Source organism: Neomonachus schauinslandi, chromosome 1 (genome assembly GCF_002201575.2).
Source record: "Neomonachus schauinslandi chromosome 1, ASM220157v2, whole genome shotgun sequence".
Lineage (NCBI taxonomy): Eukaryota > Metazoa > Chordata > Mammalia > Carnivora > Phocidae > Neomonachus > Neomonachus schauinslandi.
In genome coordinates, this window is record NC_058403.1 from 197,886,901 (window position 1) to 197,907,603 (window position 20,703).

Sequence of the window (20,703 nt, forward strand, 5' to 3'; positions counted from 1 at the left end):
TGCCATCTCTTGCTAGAGGAGGGTGGTACAGCTGCCTCAGAGCCACAGAAATGAACACTGTCCCAAGGCCTAGGCTTTTATGCATCTGCTGCTGACAAATGAAGCACCTTAAGGGAATGAGTCACTAGCATCTACCAAGGAACTAGTTAGAAATGCAGATTCTTAGGGCCTAGCAATCAGTGTTTCTTTAAGGCTGCAGGGTAATTCAGATGTGTGCTAATTTTGAGAAGGCCTTCTTAGAAGCAGAATTCTTTTATTTTATTATTATTTTTTTTTTATTTTGTCTCTGGTAAAGAATAAAGAATTTTCCTATGACTGGGCAGGGACTAAACATACTATTAGCCCCATTTCTAGTACCCAGAATAAAACCATGCAGATCACAAATCTCCCCATCTAGAATATCAGAAAGATTAAATCACAAATCATTTAGTCCATTTCTCAAAGTTCTGTTGACTATGGCATTCTTAATATTTCATTTCTGTATCAGGGCAGAAATGTCTTGTGAACATTTTCTTTCTTTCCTTTTTTTTTTTTTTTAAAGATTTTATTTATTTATTTATTTGACAGGGAACACAAGCAGGGGGAGTGGGAGAGGGAGAAGCAGGCTCCCCACTGAGCAGGGAGCCCAATGCGGGGCTCGATCCCAGGACCCTGGGATCATGACCTGAGCCCAAGGCAGACGCCTAACGACTGAGCCACCCAGGCGCCCCTCTTGTGAACATTTCATGACTAAAGATCAAAAAGAAAGGAAGCAACTTTAAATAAATTTGGAAACAGTATCCACAGTTAAAGGCTGATTATCCTTTACTTGTATTGGAATACATGCTGATCTGTCTGCTCAAGGATGGAAGTAGACTTGCTAGTAGCAGTGAGCACACAGGGCAATTTTTATTTAAATTCTAGTTAGTTCGGGGCGCCTGGGTGGCTCAGTCAGTTAAGTGTCTGCCTTCAGCTCAGGTCATGATCCCCGGGTCCTGGGATCGAGCCCCGTATCGGGCTCCCTGCTCAGTGGGGAGTCTGCTTTTCCTCCCTCTGCCCTTCCACACCCACTCTTGTGCTCTCTCAAATAAACAAAATCTTTAAAAAAAATTCTTGTTAGTGTAATATTGGTTTCAGGAGTAGAATTTAGTGATTCATCACTTACATATAACACCCAGAGCTCATCAGAACAAGTGTCCCTTAGTAGCAAAATTCTTGCTTGGCCTGACTGGCTTTGCTTTTTTTTCTCATGTAAGAAGACACAGAGTTGGGGCGCCTGGGTGGCTTAGTCGTTAAGCGTCTGCCTTCAGCCCAGGTCATGATCCCCGGGTCCTGGGATCGAGCCCTGCATCGGGCTCCCTGCTCCGCGGGAGGCCTGCTTCTCCCTCTCCCACTCCCCCTGCTTGTGTTCCTTCTCTCACTCTCTCTCTCTCTCTCAAATAAATAAATAAAATCTTAAAAAAAAAAAAAAAGGCATAGAGTTTCCCTGATGTTTTGAGTGCCTTTACTAATGCAACTCATGATTCTGGAGTTTCTTTTCTGAAGATGCCAGCTGTTCACCTTGTCTCATTCAGACAACTTCTTAAAAGTAGGTTTCTTCATGATGTCCAATGAGGTGAAAATGTCTTTTTTACTTGTCTGGCTGTCTTTTTTTTTTTTTTTTTTCTTAATAACCTAAAATGAATGTCTAAATATATATTGGAGTTTAATTATATCTGTAATTTCACCTCTTAGCATATTATAGAATTGAGCATTAGTTGTGCCTTTAGTTTTTTATTTGTTGGCTGATACAGATAATCAAATCTTAGAGAATATGAGATTATATATTCTTAACTTGTAACAAAGGAATAAGGTAATCTCTGCCATATTCAGTTACATATTTTCTCAATTTATTTAACTTCTGTTGATGACACATGTAACCAATCAATATTTATCATAGGATAAGGAATGCTAATCTTTTTAGTTGTATTCACTGGGAATGAGTTTTAAATTTCTTCTTTTTTCCAGATCCCTTTAAGATGCACCATGATGATGGCCTGGAGGATTTTCTCTTTCTCCCCAGTGGAACAACCAATGCTTCAGCATTTACAGAACAAAATGATCCCCTGCAAGACAGTTATGGTATGATGTCTTCAACTGGATTTATTGCTTAACTCCCAACAATTAATGTGGCCTTTTACCCATCACCTTTGAAGTTAACCACTAGGCAAAGTCATGTTTTTTGGCTCTGGCTGTAACAAGGCTCTATCTAGATTGGGCTCAGGAGAGAATTCAGCAGTTGGGGTGCTCAGGGTCTGCTCACCTCCTCTTGTGAGATCTTGAATACGAAATGATAGGGCCAGATTCTGTCTCCACATTTTACTAGCTCATTACCTTGGGTAAGTTATATCCTCTCTAAACTTTGATTTCTTTATCTACAATATGGGGCCAGCAATAGTTCCTACCTTAAAGATGTGGTGATAATGAAATAAAATTTTGTAAAAGCACTTCTCATAGCATCTGGTACTTAGTAAACATTAAACAGATCTTAGTTCTCAATTGGTAGTATCCTCATTCCTGGTTTTGTGTAACTTTTAACATGAATGTGGCCAGGATACTGTGGGGGAGGTAAAACTTTACTTCCTCCCATCTTAGGTTGTCCGCTGGGACTCTAAAACAAAAAGATTAACAGGAGACAATTTGTTAACACATGCAGCATCCATCATACGGGTGAAAAGTGACTCAAAGCGGTAGCTTAGAATTTTGGTTAGCATCTTCAACAAAGAACAGTAAATGTATAAAGAAATAACAGGACAAAGGAAAGCAGTTTTAGGCTTTCATGAGTGGCAAACTGGGGGAAGAAGATGCATGGGAGGGAACTGATGGAGTAAGGTTTGTGTGCAGATTCCTCTGGTGCCCTCTCTGGGCTGATAAGAGTCTGGGTCCAGGAAGTGGAGAATTTATATCCTGCCTTTAAGCAGAAGGTGGAGAGGTTTTTCTAGGTTTACTGCTCCCTACTTGCCTTCAGCTCAAAATAATTTTTATGTCAAAGAGGCATATTTTGGTGGTGACTTTCAGGTTTCCTTCAGTACCTATCACTAATAAGTCCCACTTCCAACAATGCTTATAATTTTGTATTTGTAAAGGTCATGGCTAATAATATGTTGCATTTGTGCTTCTCTTTGGACTGCAGATCTCTAGGGGGAAGGATGTTAAATGGGTTGACCTTGATGCTATCTATGTAGTCTCCGGATGCTTTTCAGCTTTTAGTGAGTCATTTAGTCCCATTGACTTCTTTACAGCATCTTATCTTCCCTTATGCTCCCTCTGCCTTCCCCCATGTAAAGCCCCTATCACTTTATGCCTAGGCTGCTCCCTTTTAAATTCATTCCAAATATACCTGCTGATTTGGTCACCAGGTCCCTGTTCTGTATTCATCACCTCATTTTCATTAAGACCTTAAGACACCATTTTTTTTCTCTTCAAGTCTAAATTTCTCTGGCTTTCCAGGTCCTTCTTCCATTGTTTGTTCTAATCCTATTTTCCCTTTCTGGTACGCAACATCTACTTGAATCCAACTAATTTTGTAGTCGCAGAAACATTCTTGTCCTATTGGCATTTTCATACCTTTCTTTGCTCAGTGTTCTCCATCCTTGAAATTGACTACTCTCTCCTCTCTTCCTGCTCTTGCTTCTCCTCTGAAGCCTTCTGTGACTATTCTGGTCCTCATGGTTTTTTTTAAACTCTTAGAACACTTAGTCCATACTATACAGTATTTTGATACATGTCTGTCTTGCCTCTCTAGCTAAATTGTAATACTCTTGCTGGCAAGGACCATGTGATAGTAAATCCCCTATTATATCTTAGAGCACAGCATAATAACAATCCCTTAACACTTGTCTATTTCTTAATAATTTATAAAGCATTTTCACAAAACTGTTGTAATGTTGCAGAGGGAGGCATTGATTTCATTTTACAGATGAGGAAATCAAGACTCTCAGTTCCTTACTATGTGTTATGTTGTATCAGTTGTGATATTTATTGGTGCTAGCATTCAGTCTTTGGTATTTTTACTCTTCACAATACAATGTAGAAGGTAGCCAATCAATGCTGACTAATGACATGACAGTCAGTTAACAATTTGCCAGAACCCTGAAGAACGTCAGTGGTTTTTCCTTTAAAACTTTCTTGCTTTGTTTTTCATTGGTCCTGTGTCATTATGGCAATGTATATAAAGCTGATTTTTTTTAAGATTTCATTTATTAGAGAGAAAGCGGGCATGAGCAGGGGGAGGGGCAGAGGGAGAGAGAGAAGCAGGCTCCTTGCTAAGCAGGGAGCCCGACATGGGGCTCGATCCCAGGACTCTGGGATCATGACCTGAGCCAAAGGCAGATGTATAAAGCTGATTTTAAATATCATACGCCTTTTTCTCCCTATTATTGACCCAGTTTTCAAAAATCTGTTTGTTTGTGTTTTCAATATTAGGTCTGTTTCCCTGTGACACATTTGCTCCTGCAAGTATTGGACCTCAGGGGTGGCCTGTGGAAGCCCCAAACTCTCCACACTCGGAATCCTTCATTTCCCCAGAGGCCGCGACACACCCTCTGCAGCCCACAGCAGGTAACTTATTAGAACCCCTCTTTATCACTTAATGGTTATAGTATCTTAGTCAATTTAAATCATCAGACTTAAGTTTTAGCAGCGTAGAGCAGTATAGATAAAAATTTCAGAACTATCACAAATGCTTTTATTCCTTTACTGATTTCACAGCTGAAGGAATGAAGGTGTGGTTGAAATACAATACTTGGAGTTCAAGGGCAGAGAAAATCCCTTTTTAATTGAGTGCATACTCAGGACTCAGAGGTTTTTTTCTGGATGTCCCACCAGTTCCCATTCTTAAAATAATTGCGTGCCTGTGTTGTTGTTGTTGTTTTTAAACCTGTGTTTTTTTCTTTCCTTTTCCTTTCTTCCTCCACTCTTTACTTTCTCAATATCCTGTTCTTCTCAGTACTGGGACTATCAGAGAGTAGGCACAAATACATTAACTAGACAGCTTTTTAAGTCCTGTTTAGGGTGTTATGGTCACAAAATCTAGATACTCCTATGCTCTCAGAAAATAAGTTTTGAATGCAGAGCTACGAGCACACAATGATGGGTCCTAAATTTCCAACTTATTTCCCGTAGAGCCAGCTGAAGAGGTAGAAGTGACATCAGCAGAAGAGAGGGCATCAACAGAAGCATTGGAAATCATGATGGGACTGAAGGCTGCTGACATGGCACCATCTAGAGAAACAGAGATGTCTCCAGCCAAGGACATGGCACAGGCCACAGAAACAGAGGTGGCCGTGGCTAAGGACACGGAACCATCTACCAAGTCAGATGTGACACTGGCTAAGGACATGGAATCACCTATCGAATCAGATATGGCCCTAGTCAAGGACATGGTACTACCCAGAGAAACCGAAGAAGCCCCAGTTAAGGATGCTGTATTGTCCACAGAAACAGATGTCTCTTTAGCCAAGGACATGGTACTGCCCACAGAAACAAAGGTAGCCCCAGCCAAGGATGTATTACCATTCAAAGAAACAGAGAGGGCCCCACCTATAAAAATGGATGTGTCCCCAGATGAGGGCCTGGTACCACCCACAGACAGAGAGATGGCCCCAGCCAAGGGTGTGGTATCACTCTCAGAAATAGAAGTGGCACTGGCTAAGGATGTTGTATCATCCACAGAAATATCCCCAGCCAAGGAGGTGGCCTTGTCCCCAGAGACAGAGGTGGCCCTGACTGGGGACGTGGCGCTGCCTCTGGAAACCAAGGTGATGTTGACCGAGGATGTGGCACTGCCCCCAGAAACCGAGGTGGCTCCAGTCAAGGATATGGCTCCACATCCAGTTACAGAAAAGGCTCTAGTGAAGGACGTGGCTCCATCCCCAGAACCAGAGATGGCCCTGGGCAAGGACATGGTTTCACCTCCAAAAACAGAGATGGCCCTGGGTGAGAATGTGGCTGTGTCCCCAGAAACAGAAGTAACCCTGATCAAGGATGTGCCTCAGCCTCCAGAAACAGAGTTAACCCTGGCTAAGGATGTGGCTCCGCCCCCTCAGACAGAGGTGACTCTGGCCAACAGTGTGAGTCCAGCCAAGGATGTTGCAGTACTCTCAGAAACAGAGGTGACACCAGTTCCAGTTAAGGACATGGACACTGCACGGTCACAGGAAGAAATAAGTGAGGAGTCCCAGTTAAAATCTCTCAAGGATGAGGGGCAGTCAGCTGCATCTACTTTTATCATTTCTCCAGGTATGGGTTTATGTTTACTCAGTATTTCTGTCTCCCAGGGTCTCACCAGAAAGGTGAGGGACAAATGTCGTACCAGATAAAGACAATTACACTGTATTTTGCAAGTCTACACACATTGCTGCTCTCCTAGACTATCTTTCTCACCTTCATCCTCCTCCGGTTTCCAACATCTCCCTCCTTATTTCTCTGCTGATCTGTTTTCCTTGTTGGTAATTTCAACAATAGAAGAACGTTCACAGACTTTTGCCACCTCGTCTGCCGACTTGTGTACTGTACCCCTAGTCTCTGCCTCACTCCCATTACTGGCAGTAAACCGTGCCTGCTCCTGATTACGGCCGATCTCCATTTTGCCCCTAGACCCCACCTCCTCTTCCCTACTTTAGGATGCCCTAGCCATTCTTCCCTTTCTTGCCACTCACCAGTTTTTCCCCCTGTCCATCGAATCATTCCCACCAACATACAAATATTTATATTTCCCATTTAAAACAAAACAGTTTCCCAGCTTCACCTTCCAGCTACCACTCCATTTCTCTGCTGCCCTCAGAGGAGCATCTCTCATTCCTCCAAAACTATTCCTGCTTCCAGTTTCTGAAAGGTGGAAAAAGAGCTGAAGTAGTGCTACTCTAAAACCTGTGTGGTTTTTATTGTTACATTTAGATCCAGCCACAGCCGTGGGCCAGAAGTCCAACCTGCCGACAGATGAGGATTATGTGTTAGAGAAACAAGAGCAGAAGAAACCATTCAGTAGTCAACCTTCCGACCTTCCTTCAGAGACCTCAGGTAAGTGAGGGAAACACAGTGGACTCTCTGAAACCACTTGGACTGGGAGCGATGGGTTGGTGGTGGTCGACATCATCCCTGGTTTTGTGGCGGTTTAATTAGCAGTATTGTTTATGAAGTCCATTCTCTTTCTTAGACAGATTTTTATCTTGTTTAGGCAGAAAGTCAGCTGCTTACATATTTTTAAATTATCGCATCAACTCAAGACATCTAAATCTTAACTCAGTTCAGCTGTCCACTATTCTGTGCTGTGTGGTCTTGGGCAGGTTATTTAACTTCCCTGTTTCTCTGTTTATTCAGCTATAAGAGGAATATGTTGGTCAAATGTTCTATAAACCTTTGCTAGTAAACCCTTGTTAGTTATAGTGTGTTTCGTGGCCCAGCAGCATCTGCATTGCTTGGGAGCCTGTTAGAAATGCATCATCCTGGATTCCACCTCAGACCTTCATATGCATTTTAACAAGTTCTCCGGATAATTCTTGTATACACTGAACTCGGAGAGGCACTGCTCCAAGGTACTTTCTAACTTGGAGTTCAGTCATTCAGTGAACTTTAAGATTACGTGTTTTTGATGTAAGCCCAAAGCATGTGTGTATGATTATCGACTTAATGATTCTCTGCTCACTTCTCTGTGACTGATTAGAATGTGCACTCGAGGACAGGGACCATGACTTACGTCACTGAGATTCTGTAGTGCTTATATACTGTCTAGCCCTAGCCCCAAGTTGGAGCTAAATAAAGTTCGATCTTTTTAAATGTTGTTTTAGCGACAAATATATCAATAAAGATTTATCAAGTCCTTATCGTGTACAAAGTACACCATGCTGAGGCATATAGTTATTTAAGTCTGGGTCCTTGCCCTTGTGTTGTTATATCATAGCCTGGATGGTGAGGAAAGTTGCCAGGCATGAACTCTGAAACCAAAGAGTTATATAATAATTCAATAAATAGTATAAGAGATAGCACCAAATAGCTGCTGGTTAATTGCCAAATTAAATGTTATAAATGTTGTGGAGTACTAAAGCCTAGCACTTTTTTGAGAGAAGCAGTAATTGACCTGAGGTGTTAAATCAAGGGTAGGATTTGGAGGACATTGGAGGGAAAAACAAGAACAAACGGTGCTATGTAAGTGTTCTAATGGGATCTGAAATCATTTCATTGGGTCAGACTTGACAAAAGCTCTCCTAGACCTGCTCTTAGTGGGACTCTTTCCAGGACCTTGAATCCATGTTGCATTGACTTGGCAACAGGAGGTTGGAGCAGTTGATTTCCTGAAACTTTTCTAAGGGTGGTTATCCTAATTGTTCTCATTCTACCTACTGGGCATTATGTGTATTTTTCTGTCTTTCAGGAAGTACATTTAGGAACAGAACATTGAAATCTAACACATTTGTCTTTCAAAGTAGGAGGCTTTGGTTCTGGAATGATGAGGATTTTTCTTTGGCCAAAATACTAATTCAGTATCTTTTTCTCTTTTCTTCCCCACCACCCCGCCACCTCCCCAGCATAAGTCTGGCCTCCTGTTTTGTTTCCCAGAGTTGATCTGGTTAGCCTGACAACTAATTAATATAATATTGGTGACAGACTCTTAGAATTATAAATTCTGTCCAAAATCATATATATTTCATTCAGTTAATTAACAAATGTCACCAAAAAGAGATAGGAGCTTACCATCTTGTTGTGGAATTGGGAATTATGTACCTATTAAAAATAATGACAAATATAAATACCAGATGAGATTTACAGGCACTACCTATTGAAGATCTCTGAATTTTTTTCTTTACCTGAGATGATGATCTTTGTTGATTTGCTAATTCCAGTTAAGAGTGAGAAATACTTTAGAAAAAAACTGTTTTCCTAAATCAATTAGTGTGTGGGTTGGTGAAAATAGACTTAACTGAGTCAGTAAATGGACTTTTTTTTTTTTTTTTTTTTTTAAGAAACAATAACAAGGAGTTTTTTTGGAATTTTGGCCAACTTCATGTATTACAGGTACCCCTCCCACACAAGGCAAACAAGTGTGCAGACCCAGTGATCACAGGTCCACTCGGCCCAGGCCTGCCAGGGTCCCTCCTGAGCTACTGGGAGGCTCTTCTCCACGGAAAACTCTCAATCCCGGCCTGGGCCCCTGCTCTTTGTCTGAGTTGGGTTGGGTCCCTGGTCCGTCTACTTACGGTGAGCCTGGGAACCAAAGGAAAACTACTCATGTTGACTTCCTTGAACCCAAGCGAGATCTTGGCAGGGAGGCCTGGGAGATGGAAAGCCCACCAATGATGATGAAGAAAAAAAAAGAAGAAACCAAAGCAAAAGAGATATTCTCAACCCCGGGCTGGGGGACCTTGGGATGATGACAGTGCAGACGACCATAAAGGTCATCCCTTTACAGCAGACCCAGAGAAATCAGGGGTTCTCCCCACCCTGCCTCCCACAGTGGGCACAGAATATGGACTGGCGTCCAGAAAAAACTTAAAAAAGGAATGTGAAGTGGAGTCCAGAGCCGCCAAACTGGTAGCTGAGAACTTTGTCTCAGAAAGTCTCAGCGTTCCTTTGTGTCCTTTGGAAGAACCCCTGAAAACTGCAGGAAGTTCTCAGCCTAAGCCAGGAAGAGAAGCGAAAGTCAGTGGTAACAAGTCAGTACCACTGGGCCAGGACCAGAAATGGCTACAGCCAGGTGAAGGCAAACCAGAGTCTACACCCCACCTGAAGACTCCTGTGGATGAAAGCCGGACAGTAGGCTCACCTGGTCTGAAAGAACCCTTGACAGAAGTTTCTGCACACAAAGTAGAAATTCCTTTGGAGACCAGACCCAAAGAGGGTTGCTCTCCTGTCTTGGACCAAGAGGCCATGGGTGGGGATTCAAAACCCACAGCAGCAAAAGAATTGCCTGATCTGGTACCCACTTTGCCAGCAGGTACCTCATTAGGAAGTAGTCTAAAAGAAGGGAATGATGAAAGTAAAGTGACTAAATTGCAGAAAGACAAACAGACAGGGTTTTCTGAAGGGATTAAAGAACTAACAAAGGAAGCTCTTCCAAAGCCAAGCCAAGAGATGAGCATCTTGGCTTCCAAGCAGCCGCAGGACGAGATGTTAGTTCTGACACCTGGGCTAGAGAATGAGCCATCTCAGAGAATGGCAGGCGATGGCAGAAGCAGGAAGGCAAGGGCAGGTTCTGGGAGGGTGAGAGCCAGTTCTGGGAGAGGAAGAGCAAGATCTGAGCCACCATATTTTGTGGACAGCTGGAAGGATGGCCCAGCTGTTCTTGCGCTAAGTGAGCCAGCCCCTAAAACTGAAAGAACACCTGCCGGGGAGAAGAGTGAGGAGCTGGGTTCTTCAAAGCAACCAGGGACCATAGTGAGTCTCACTGAGGGGGTGGTGATGGGGGAGCCTCCAGAGACGGCTGACGCTAGGGGGGCCAGCGCCTCACACACGTTGATTCCTTTGGGAAATGGGTCAGGCACAGCTCAGACTTCCAGCGCTAGAACAGAAAGAGGGGCCGCAGCCGTCGATAGGGGTGTCAGTAGCCAGAGCAAGGAAGGAAAGTGTCCTTGGATGGGTAGTGAGGCAGCTCCTTGGATTTCTGAAAAGCCTAAAAAAAGGAGTAGTGAGGGGAAAAACAAAAAGTTCAAAAATAATTATTCCACACAGCCTGCTAGAATGGAGAGCAAGGAAGAAACCCCCAACCCACCTTTTGTAGGGAAGGATAGAGATGCTGGGAGTACTCCCCATCAAAACAAACATGTAGGACTCGCTTTCCCTTTAAATCAGGATCCTTTGTCCCCATGTACATCAGCTATTCCCACAGTGGAAGTAGGTGACCGAAAGGAGAGGAATGATGAGGTTAATTCTTTTGAGCTTGGGGCTCTTGGTGGGAACAAGACAAACATAGTCAAGGACTCCACTGTTATTGAACCAGCTACCAAGGTGACAGATGTGAGCTGCCAAGGCCAAATCCAGGGGACAGGATTTGTCCCTTCAGCACTGTCTATAGAGAATAAGACCAATGCAGCCAAGGGACATGCTTACAAACCAAATGAAAGGAGCAATGATGGAAAAAGTAAAAAGGTTAAAAATAGTTTTCCCGAGAAGCATCTTCTGGAGAATAGGATAGATGCATCAAAAATACGTGTTCCCATGGAAACCACAGGGGACCACAGAACTGAAGGAATGGGCTATGTGGACGAAAATAGAAATATCACTTTTACCTGCCCCAGAACACTCCCAGGGTTGATGAATAAGTCAGCCCCTCCAGAGGCTCTGGAGTCAGCAGCCTGTGAAGGACTGCCCACTCCTGCTTCTCAAGTAGTAAAGGAGGGTGATTCTTTTCCAAACCTCTTGGCAGAAAGTGGGCAAGAGACCTCTCTGGCCCAGATACCCAAATTATTAGTGGTAGATAATTGCAGCAAAGATGGAGTCCCAGGTGAGGAAAGACCCAAGGCCCCCTCCGCTGTTAGGCCTTCTGCAAGCACGGGAGGAGGGGTTGCCCTCACTTTTACAGCAGCCGTAGAAACAGTTAAGAGCCAGGGAGGTAACTGTCTTACGAATAAAGGTGAGCTTGCTGATCCCATGAAGAATGAAGCAGGGATGGATGGAGGACCTGTGATGGGAGGATCTGAGTCAGTGCCCAGTGCTGCATCTAAGCCTTCAATAGAAAACATCACAGAGCTCGCAAAGGGACATCTTTCTGGAGTGCCAGTAGAAGACCAGAGCCTACCAGGTGAGGTCAGAGTCCTAGAAGCATGTGCAGATATGAATAATTTTCCAACACACTCAGTTAACAAAAAGAAAGAGTCTGAGGAAGGTTCTGCTGCAGTTCAAATCCCTGACTTACTGGAAGACAAAGCACAAAAGCCCGGTTTCTGTGAGGACCAAAATGCTGACAGTCGAGATTCCAAGGACCCAGATAGTTTGAATAAGGAGGTAGATAGGGCCCTTTTGCCTCCAAAAAGTGAAAAAAATAAAGTGGAAGAAGTTAGTCCGGCTTCTAAAATCACTGAATCGGAACATATTTCCTCGGCAACACCAGAATTCCAGTCAGATTTCCCAGACGGCAGAGCTGTAGGTCCTCCGTCGCGGGCGGTAGATAAGTTCGTAGTGCCTACTTCCAAGGATCCAGAACTCCCAGAACCCAAAGATAAGATCTCGGAGGCCCCTGACAAAATGACTGAAAAGTCTGAGCCGAAGGCACCAGGAGAAGGGAAGAAGGAAGATAAAAGCCGAATGGCAGAACCCTTGAAAGGCTACATGAGACCCACCAAGTCCCGAGGCCTTACTCCACTTTTGCCAAAGTCTACCGTCCAGGAGCGAGAGAGACCCAAGCAGCTGAAGTCCAGCGGTATGACCCTGCCATGGGGAAATGTGTGTGCTTGTGGCTTTTGAGTCAGCATCCAAAAGGCAAAGAGCTTGTGCTTTGGTTCCATCCAGACTCTAATCATCCTTGTTAATCGTTGGTTTGTCAGCATGAAAATGTGTAACTGCTAATTACGTGTTTTCTGCAGCCAAGGCATGCCTTGTGTCCAGCTTAAGGAGGCTGGTGACTTGGTTGCATGCCTTTTTACCCAGCACTGAACCTTGAGTTTTAGGGGAAGTTGAATTTCAAACAATGAATTGTTTAACAGAAGGTCTATCACCATCCACTATTCTTAATTAAAAAAAAAAATGTGTCTCCTGTGTGTAAAGCTTACGGCCAGATTTAATCATTATTTTGTATAAGGATTCACAGGAGGAAAGAAAACATTTCAGGTCCAGCTGTATGCGTGGGATTTATTTTCTTGTCAGTATATATTTGTAGCTTGTGCTGGTGGGAATGAATATCCAAACTGCTTCTGGAGTCATGAAAATGGTCTTCCCCATATGAGGACATGGTGACTAGCTTCCGACCAGCATTGCCAGGCACAGACTCTGTGTTTTTAGAAGTGGGAAACGATCTCTCAGTGATGCAACCACATCTTCTACCAGTTTGCTGTTCATAGCCATTGGCCACAGTTGCACGTCGGGTGGAGTTGGGGCATAGTCTCTGTCCATGTGACATAGTCTGCATCCTTGGACAAGTCTGTAAAACTTGCTGATGTGGGATTCTTCCTATTTTTGCCCTTTTTGGACCTCCTCAGTCAAATACTTGGAATGAGACTGAGAAAGATATTTCCTTCGAGATTTAGAAATGTTTTCTTTCTTTTTTTCCTGAAAAGTATACATCTAATCATGGCTTCCCTGAGCCTAACCTTCAAAAAATGTTTCCTAGCCTTTGAGGTTTTGCAGCCTTCTGATGATGCTGTTTCTCACCTTGCATGATGCAGCTACTAACTCCAGAAATTTAAAACAAAACAAAACAAAAAAACACAAGTTGGCCTTAGGGTTTTGGACAGCCTTCGTCAGGGGATGATGTGCTGCATGATATGGACTTTTTGTTTGGGTAAAGCTTGTGCTTTGCATGGATTTTGTACCCAGTAAGGAATACGTGCTGTGTGAATAGAGAATACTAAAGGTCATTATCTGCATAAGACATTCTCATCTTTTCTGTTTTTATCTTTCTTCTATTAGCTACCCTATTGCCAAGGCAGAAAATGAAGTCATAGATAGAGGGCGTTCCAGCCTTCGTTAGGATTTCAGTGTTCTATCGAGTTCTTTCGTGTTAGTTTTTAGACTGGTTCTTCAGTTTGAACAGTGATACAAAGGGTGACGTAAATTTTCTGAATGCTAGCCATTTCTTTTTGCTCACTATTTCTAAAGAAATGTAGTTAAGGGCGCCTGGGTGGCTCAGTTGGTTAAGCGACTGCCTTCGGCTCAGGTCATGATCCTGGAGTCCCGGGATCGAGTCCCGCATCGGGCTCCCTGCTCAGCAGGGAGTCTGCTTCTCCCTCTGACCCTCCTCCCTCTCATGCTCTCTGTCTCTCATTCTCCCTCTCTCAAATAAATAAATAAAATCTTTAAAAAAAAAAAAAAAAGAAATGTAGTTAAGAGGATTTGTTTGAGTAAGCAAAGCAGAAGTTTCAGAACTTTCAAGGCCTTGCCTTGGCCAAGCCAAGCTCAGAGAGATTGTGTTAGTAGGGGTAGCCCTGCAGAGTGGCTGAGGAGAGAATGGTAGAGTTCAGGCAAAAGTTATTGTTTCTTCTATGACTCTATCACACCTTCCCCCTAAGGACAGTATTTGCTTTTTTTAATAGTTAAATTTCTTTTTCAGGGTGCCTCAGTCATTAAGCGTCTGCCTTCAGCTCAGGTCATGATCCCAAGGTCCTGGGATCGAGCCCCGCATCGGGCTCCCTGCTCAGTGGGAAGTCTGCTTCTACCTCTCCCACTCCCCCTGCTTGTGTTAACTCTCTCACTATGTCTCTGTTAAAGAAATTTTGAATCAGTTAGTACATTCCCATGGTATGAAGGGGTGTGCACTTAAACGTAAGTCTGTGTCCTTCCATCAATCCCCATCCAAATTTCCCTCTCCAGAGGCACCCAGTGTTAAGTGTGTCTTTATACATCCTTCCAGAGAGTTTATGCATAAAGAAGCAATGACATATACATTTGTGGATTTTATACAAATGAGACCTACCATACGTACTGGTGTGTGCCTTGCTTTGTAAACTTAACAGTTATTTTTTTTTTTTAAGATTTTTATTTATTTGAGAGCGAGAGAGAGAGAAAGTATACAAGCAGGGGGAGAGGCAAAGGAAGAGGGAGAAGCAGACTCCCCACTGAGCTGGGAGCCCAGTGTGGGGCTCGATCCCAGGACCTGGAGATCATCACCTGAGCCGAAGGCAGATGCTTAACCATCTGAGCCACCCAGGTGCCCCCATAAACTTAACAATTATTTTAAAGGTCTTTACAGATCAGTACAAAGAAGGGAGCCTCATTCTTATTTAATAGCTGTATAGTATTTTGATCATATGGCTATAACCTAATGTATTTTACCACTTCTTTATTGGTGGACATTTAGGTGTTTCCTAGTTTTTCTTTATTAGAAGCAAGGTACATAGACTGTCCTTGTATGTACAGAATGTCCTAGTTGTGCTAGCACATTTGTGTAATAAAAAAGGACCCTGGAGTAGACTCTGGTTTGAAGACTGTGGATTGGTAATTTTGACAGGTGTTGCCCCTCGGTCCCCCGTAGGGCCGCAGAGGTACACTCACACTCGGCACATACCGTACTGCCCTCCTCTGTACTTTCTCCACTCCTGCGTGTTCCTCTGACTGTGTGTGCTGACCTTACGGATGACTATTTGTTTCTGGGCTTAGATTTATTTTGTGTTTTACTTATTTGGTGACTTCCTTATGTATTACCAAGTTTATAAAAGAACATATAGTTAGCAATATATTTACTTCCCTATTTCCAAAGAGGATACGATTGGCAAAAGAGAATGAATTTAGGGGCGCCTGAGTGGTTAAGCATCCATCCATCCCTACTCTGAGTTTATGAAAATAACTTCTATTTTTAATTTTTCATATTTTGGATCTCTGATTGGTGTAGAATTGACAAGTGTGTGTGTGTGTGTGTGTGTGTGTGTGTGATTTATGAGATGTGACATAGAATTTCTTGGTCACCTACCAGCATGTGTCTAATCTGTCTCCTACTGAAGTGCCACCCTTGCCAGGCTCTGCATTCCTGTGTGTATTTGCTGTTGTCTGATCCATTGGTCTTTCCACTGAGGCTTCAGTAGCATAATGCGGCTTTAATAGTATGTTGTCCTAACTAAGAGGTCTAGTCCCACTCCTCACCCTATGACTGTTTTTTAGAGTTTTCCTGACTCTTCTGCCCACTTATTACTACATATAAAATTGAGAATTGACTTGTATGGTTTTGTAAAAAGATAAATAAAAATCCAGTCAGCATTTTTCTTTGAATCACATTAAATGTATCGGTTATCCTCAGGAGAGGTGATGTCTTGTATGGTGAGATTTTCTATCCAGCCACAGAATACTGTGCCATGTTCAGTAACCTCACATGTTGGGGTGTGCGTGCCTTCCTCCCTCACTGGGGTATTTTGATGTTTTCTTCATGCAGATCTTCCAGTAAGAAGATCTTCCATGCAGATTTCTAGTAAGGCTTCTTCCAAGATATCCAGGAAGCAGGTGAATGTGCAGATACAGAGCTTCAGGCAACCCTGAGGCAGGGAACTGAGTGGAATGGGGAGTGTAGTGATTTTTGATAGGAGACTAGGCAGGTGGCCCCTCATACTAAAATACCATTGGTCATGTAGACTCTGAGGTTTAATCCATGACTGGTTCTAGACCTGGCCTTGTTAAATGTTTCCTTTGTTCTTCACTTCAGATCATTTGTGTTAACTGCCCACCCCCCAGATTGCCAGTGATTAATAGCAACTACCATCTATCTGTTGAGTGAATACCATGTGCCTAGTTATCTATCGATAGGTAGGTAGGTAGGTCATCATACATACACACACACCAAAACAATGGTATGAAGTATTCTCTCCATTTTACAGATGAGAAAATGGCGACTCTCCACATGAAGGTCATGCAGATAGTATAATATCAGAGGTAGAATTTGAACCCAAGTCTTTCTGACACTAAGGCCTGTGCTTTTCTCATTCTTGCCTCAGAGCAACCTTCCAGAAATTTTAGGTCTTAAAAAGAAACAGATGAAGGTTGACAATTGGTCATTATATTTTTTTTATTTTAATATCTAAGCACTAACTAAGTACTTTTTTAGGTAGAGAAATGGAAACACATCATGAGGACATAAATTTTAAATCGGAAGCTAATTTGGGATTGCGATCTAGGTCTTTTGGCTCTGCCTAGCATTTTATTCTCCAGGCTGAGACTATGTTTGATTTATTCATGTGTTTCCCGTAACAGCTAGCATTGAGCTTTACATATATATGCTGCCTAATGACATTTTTAAAATTATAAATGGGGCGCCTGGGTGGCTCAGTTGGTTGAGCGACTGCCTTCGGCTCAGGTCATGATCCCGGAGTCCTGGGATCGAGTCCCACATCGGGCTCCCGGCTCAGCGGGGAGCCTGCTTCTCCCTCTGACCCTATCCCCTCTCATGCTGTTTCTCTCTCTCTCTCTCTAATAAATAAAATCTTTAAAAAAATAAATAAAAAATAAATAAAATTATAAATGAATTATCTTAGGTGCCCCTAATGAATTTTCTTTTGCCAGTCTTATCCTCTTTGGAAATAGGCTAAGTGAATACATTGCTAACTACATGCTCTCACTGTTTCCGCTCCTGTTATGTTTTCATGCCACTCTCAAGTTTACAGAACATTCTGCATGTTCTGAGGCATGGAGTATTGTAAGACTTTGGGAAATCTAAGCTCACTTTGTCAGAAAAGGACTTCCCGTGGGACTGGTTTTTGTGAATGGAAGAGCAGGTGTGAAAGGACGACCCTCTACTGGACTCAAGTCTGTGCTGTCGCTTCACACCAGTTGCTTCCCTGGCAGCCAGGTAGAGCTGTGAGTGACAGTGCATTTGGCATGTTGTCCTGGGAGTGCAAAAGTCACCACGGATCCCCGTAGACAGGCCCTTCCCTTTGCCGTAGTTAAAACCTGGCCGCCTTTTTTCTGGCTTCATTTCTTTTTCTTTAGTTTGCCTGAGCCCTTCTTCCAGCAGCTGAGAATGTCAGTTTATGGTGGGAAGTTCTCTTGGCATGAAACTCGAAGTAATTTATAAACCCCAGATCCTAACAGTTTCATAAATAAAATATGCTCAGCAGATGAAAAAACCATTTGTAATCTTAAAACTTGCTACAATTTTACAACCGGAGAAGTATGTGTTCGGTAATATCTTTTTTCTGCTGCTTCCTTCCCACCTACCTGCTCATTCTCTGGCTTTTTAAAAAATAGCTGTATATTGGGGCGCCTGGGTGGCTCAGTTGGTTAAGCGACTGCCTTCGGCTCAGGTCATGATCCTGGAGTCCCGGGATCGAGTCCCGCATCGGGCTCCCTGCTCAGCGGGGAGTCTGCTTCTCCCTCTGACCCTCCCCCCCTCTCATGTGCTCTCTCTCTCAAATAAATAAATAAAATCTTAAAAAAAAAAAAAGAAAAGAAAAGAAAAATATTTTAAAAAAAAAGCTGTATATTAAAGAAACTTAATGGGAAATTCTATATGTCATACAACTAAAAATAGCTACCATTTTTTGAAACTTACTATATGCTCAGCACTGTCTTAAACTCTTTTAACCCTCAAAGAATCCTGGGCTACCGTTTGCCTCATTTGAGCCAGAGCATGTAAATATTCTTTGAAATGAGTCCAGCATATATTAATTTTTCTACTTTAAAATGAGGTTCTTCCCCTCACACTCCCTCGCTGGTCATTTTTATCTTCTGGTGACAATAATATTGGAAGACCTGGAAAACAAACGATAAACAATTGAGCTTCTGATTTTTGATGTTGCAGGTATATTTACTTATTTAAAATATGAAGGTGCACTTGGCTGGCTCAGTTGGTAGAGCATGCAGCTCTTGATTTGGGGGTTGAAAATTTGAGCCCCGCATTGGGTATAGAGATTACTGAAAAATAAAATCTTAAAAAAGTAATAAAATAAAATATGAAGTGGACAATAAAGAGGTCTTCATTTATTGTATTTCCCTTTATTTCCCTTACCTTATTATTTTTTTTAAGATTTTATTTATTTATTTATTTTTTAAGATTTTATTTATTTGACAGAGAGAGAGAGAGTAGAAGCAGGGAGAGTGGCAGGGAGAGGTAGAAGCAGGCTCCCCACTGAGCAAGGAGCCTGATGAGGGGCTTGATCCCAGGACCCTGAGATCATGACCTGAGCTGAAGGCAGACGCTTAACCGACTGCCTGGGCGCCCCTCCGCCCTTATTACCTCTTAACTTTAACCTAAGATATTGAAGCAGGTCATTTCAGCTGTGAGCAGATTGAAATTGTTCGTTTTTAAATTGTTTAGCAATGATGGCAGTTTGTTTAAGTTTAGACAAAAATGTAATTGTCATACAAACATTGCCTAGTGCTCTGTGAATAGTGGACACTCAACATGATTTGGACTTTTTAGTATTTAGTTCATTCATTCATTCAGCAGACACCAGGTAACATTACTCCCACATTCTAAGGGTAGATTAATGACCCACTCTCTACTCCTCAAGGATTCCAGAGTGGGGAGATAAACACACAAACAGATAATTTACTGTAGTGAGAAAAGTTCTGTAATTTGAGCTATGAGTTTGTAGAGCAAAGGTGAGTAAAGCTTTCTAGGGGGACAGACTGTGTAAAGGCATAGTGAAGTACAGGTGCATGGAATATTTGAGAAGTAGCAAACATTTTGCAGTGACTGACCTATAAGTCAAATTGGAAAGCAGGGAGATCGGTGAAACATTCTGAGATGAGATTGAGAGGAAGAATATAAGCTCTTGAAGGGTCCTGGGAGCCGGTGTGTTGCCTCCATAAGCGGAGGATCTTAGACTTCGTGACTCGTGGTGGAGGAGATGGGGAGGTACCTATTTTAGTTGGATGATTCTCTTTTCTTTTTCATGGAGGCTTATGGGAGGGTCAGTACTATGCTAAAAGAACAAAGGGTTAGAGTTTCCAAGTCCTACTTCTTGGGGTACGTTTCATCTGTAAACATTTTAATGCTTTAGGGTGTCAAATGACAAAAATAATAAAATTTAGTAAGGAATTTGATGTCCTTTATTCAAAGGAAAACAATCCATGGATTGGGGAAGTACAGTGCCTAAGAAGCAGAGGCGCTCTCTTCCCGAGGGATTTTGGGCAAGAGCGAGTTTTATAGAGCATTACAAGAGGGACTGCGTAACAGCATGACTAAGAGGTTAGAGACTTCCTTATAAGGCTAGCAGCAGGTCCTATTTTCTAGGGTAAGGTAAGCTAGCTAAAGCTGAGTTGGAGGGTTGTAATTGGTTTATGTTAGATTTCCTTGACAGTGAGCCGTTTTCCAAATGTGCAGACTTAGATTTTTAGACTTTAGATTTGTGATGTGAGCCAGGCCTCCATTTTGTGGGTCCCAGTATGCAATTTATCTTTATCAGGAGTCACAGAAGTTTGATTTCTAGCTTCGGTTTTTTTCATCTTGTTTGCTTCCCAATCTTTGAAACTTAATTAGGGAGAATCATGGTTTTCTTGAGTTAAACATGTACTAAGAAATGTGTCTGAAATTCAGTAGAATATGGCTTTGAAATGTTTTTGCATATAAGTATGTGCATATAAACACAAACATCATTTCCTTCCAGGTAAGAAACTTAGACTGCAACTTTGTACCCTTCGGGTTTTGTTCGTAAAGAGTGTCATCAGTCATTGTAATCAGTAGAATCATCGACTGTCACTGTAGTGATAATTTATTAGAAATTGTTTCCTGGAGACAGTAACTGGGAACATTTGGTCAATCTGGAAAGTAGCTTCGTTGCCTTGGTAACGGATAGGAAAGATGCAGGGAAACCAGTTGTGGAACATACCAAACCAAGGCCCTGAACACGTTGAGTACTCGCTCAAGGCCCAGGCAAAAACAGAAACATCTGCCAGTTGTGCCAACACGCTTGGAGGCTAGACATGTCGTTATATGGTCTGATGAAAGAGCCTTAGAAGCCACCTACTGACCAGACATATGGGAATCTCTGCACTTTCCTCAGACTCAGAATGGAACGGAAAAGTCTTTAACCCAAAGGACCTTCCAAATTGGAACCTCTCTAAATGAGTTTAATGATGGGAAGGGTCAGGCCAAATGATACAGAGTCCGTATAA

At 42.6% G+C, this 20,703-nt stretch overlaps 1 protein-coding gene across 1 annotated transcript in view; it reads left to right on the forward strand.

The window, feature by feature from the left end:
• Positions 1-20,703, forward strand: part of MAP4 (microtubule associated protein 4) — a 129,486-nt gene that overhangs the window by 67,544 nt on the left and 41,239 nt on the right. The window contains 4 exon segments of the mRNA XM_044921729.1: positions 1,987-2,100; positions 4,444-4,578; positions 5,134-6,258; positions 6,916-7,038. Of these exon segments, the coding sequence (XP_044777664.1) occupies positions 1,987-2,100; positions 4,444-4,578; positions 5,134-6,258; positions 6,916-7,038 (1,497 nt within the window).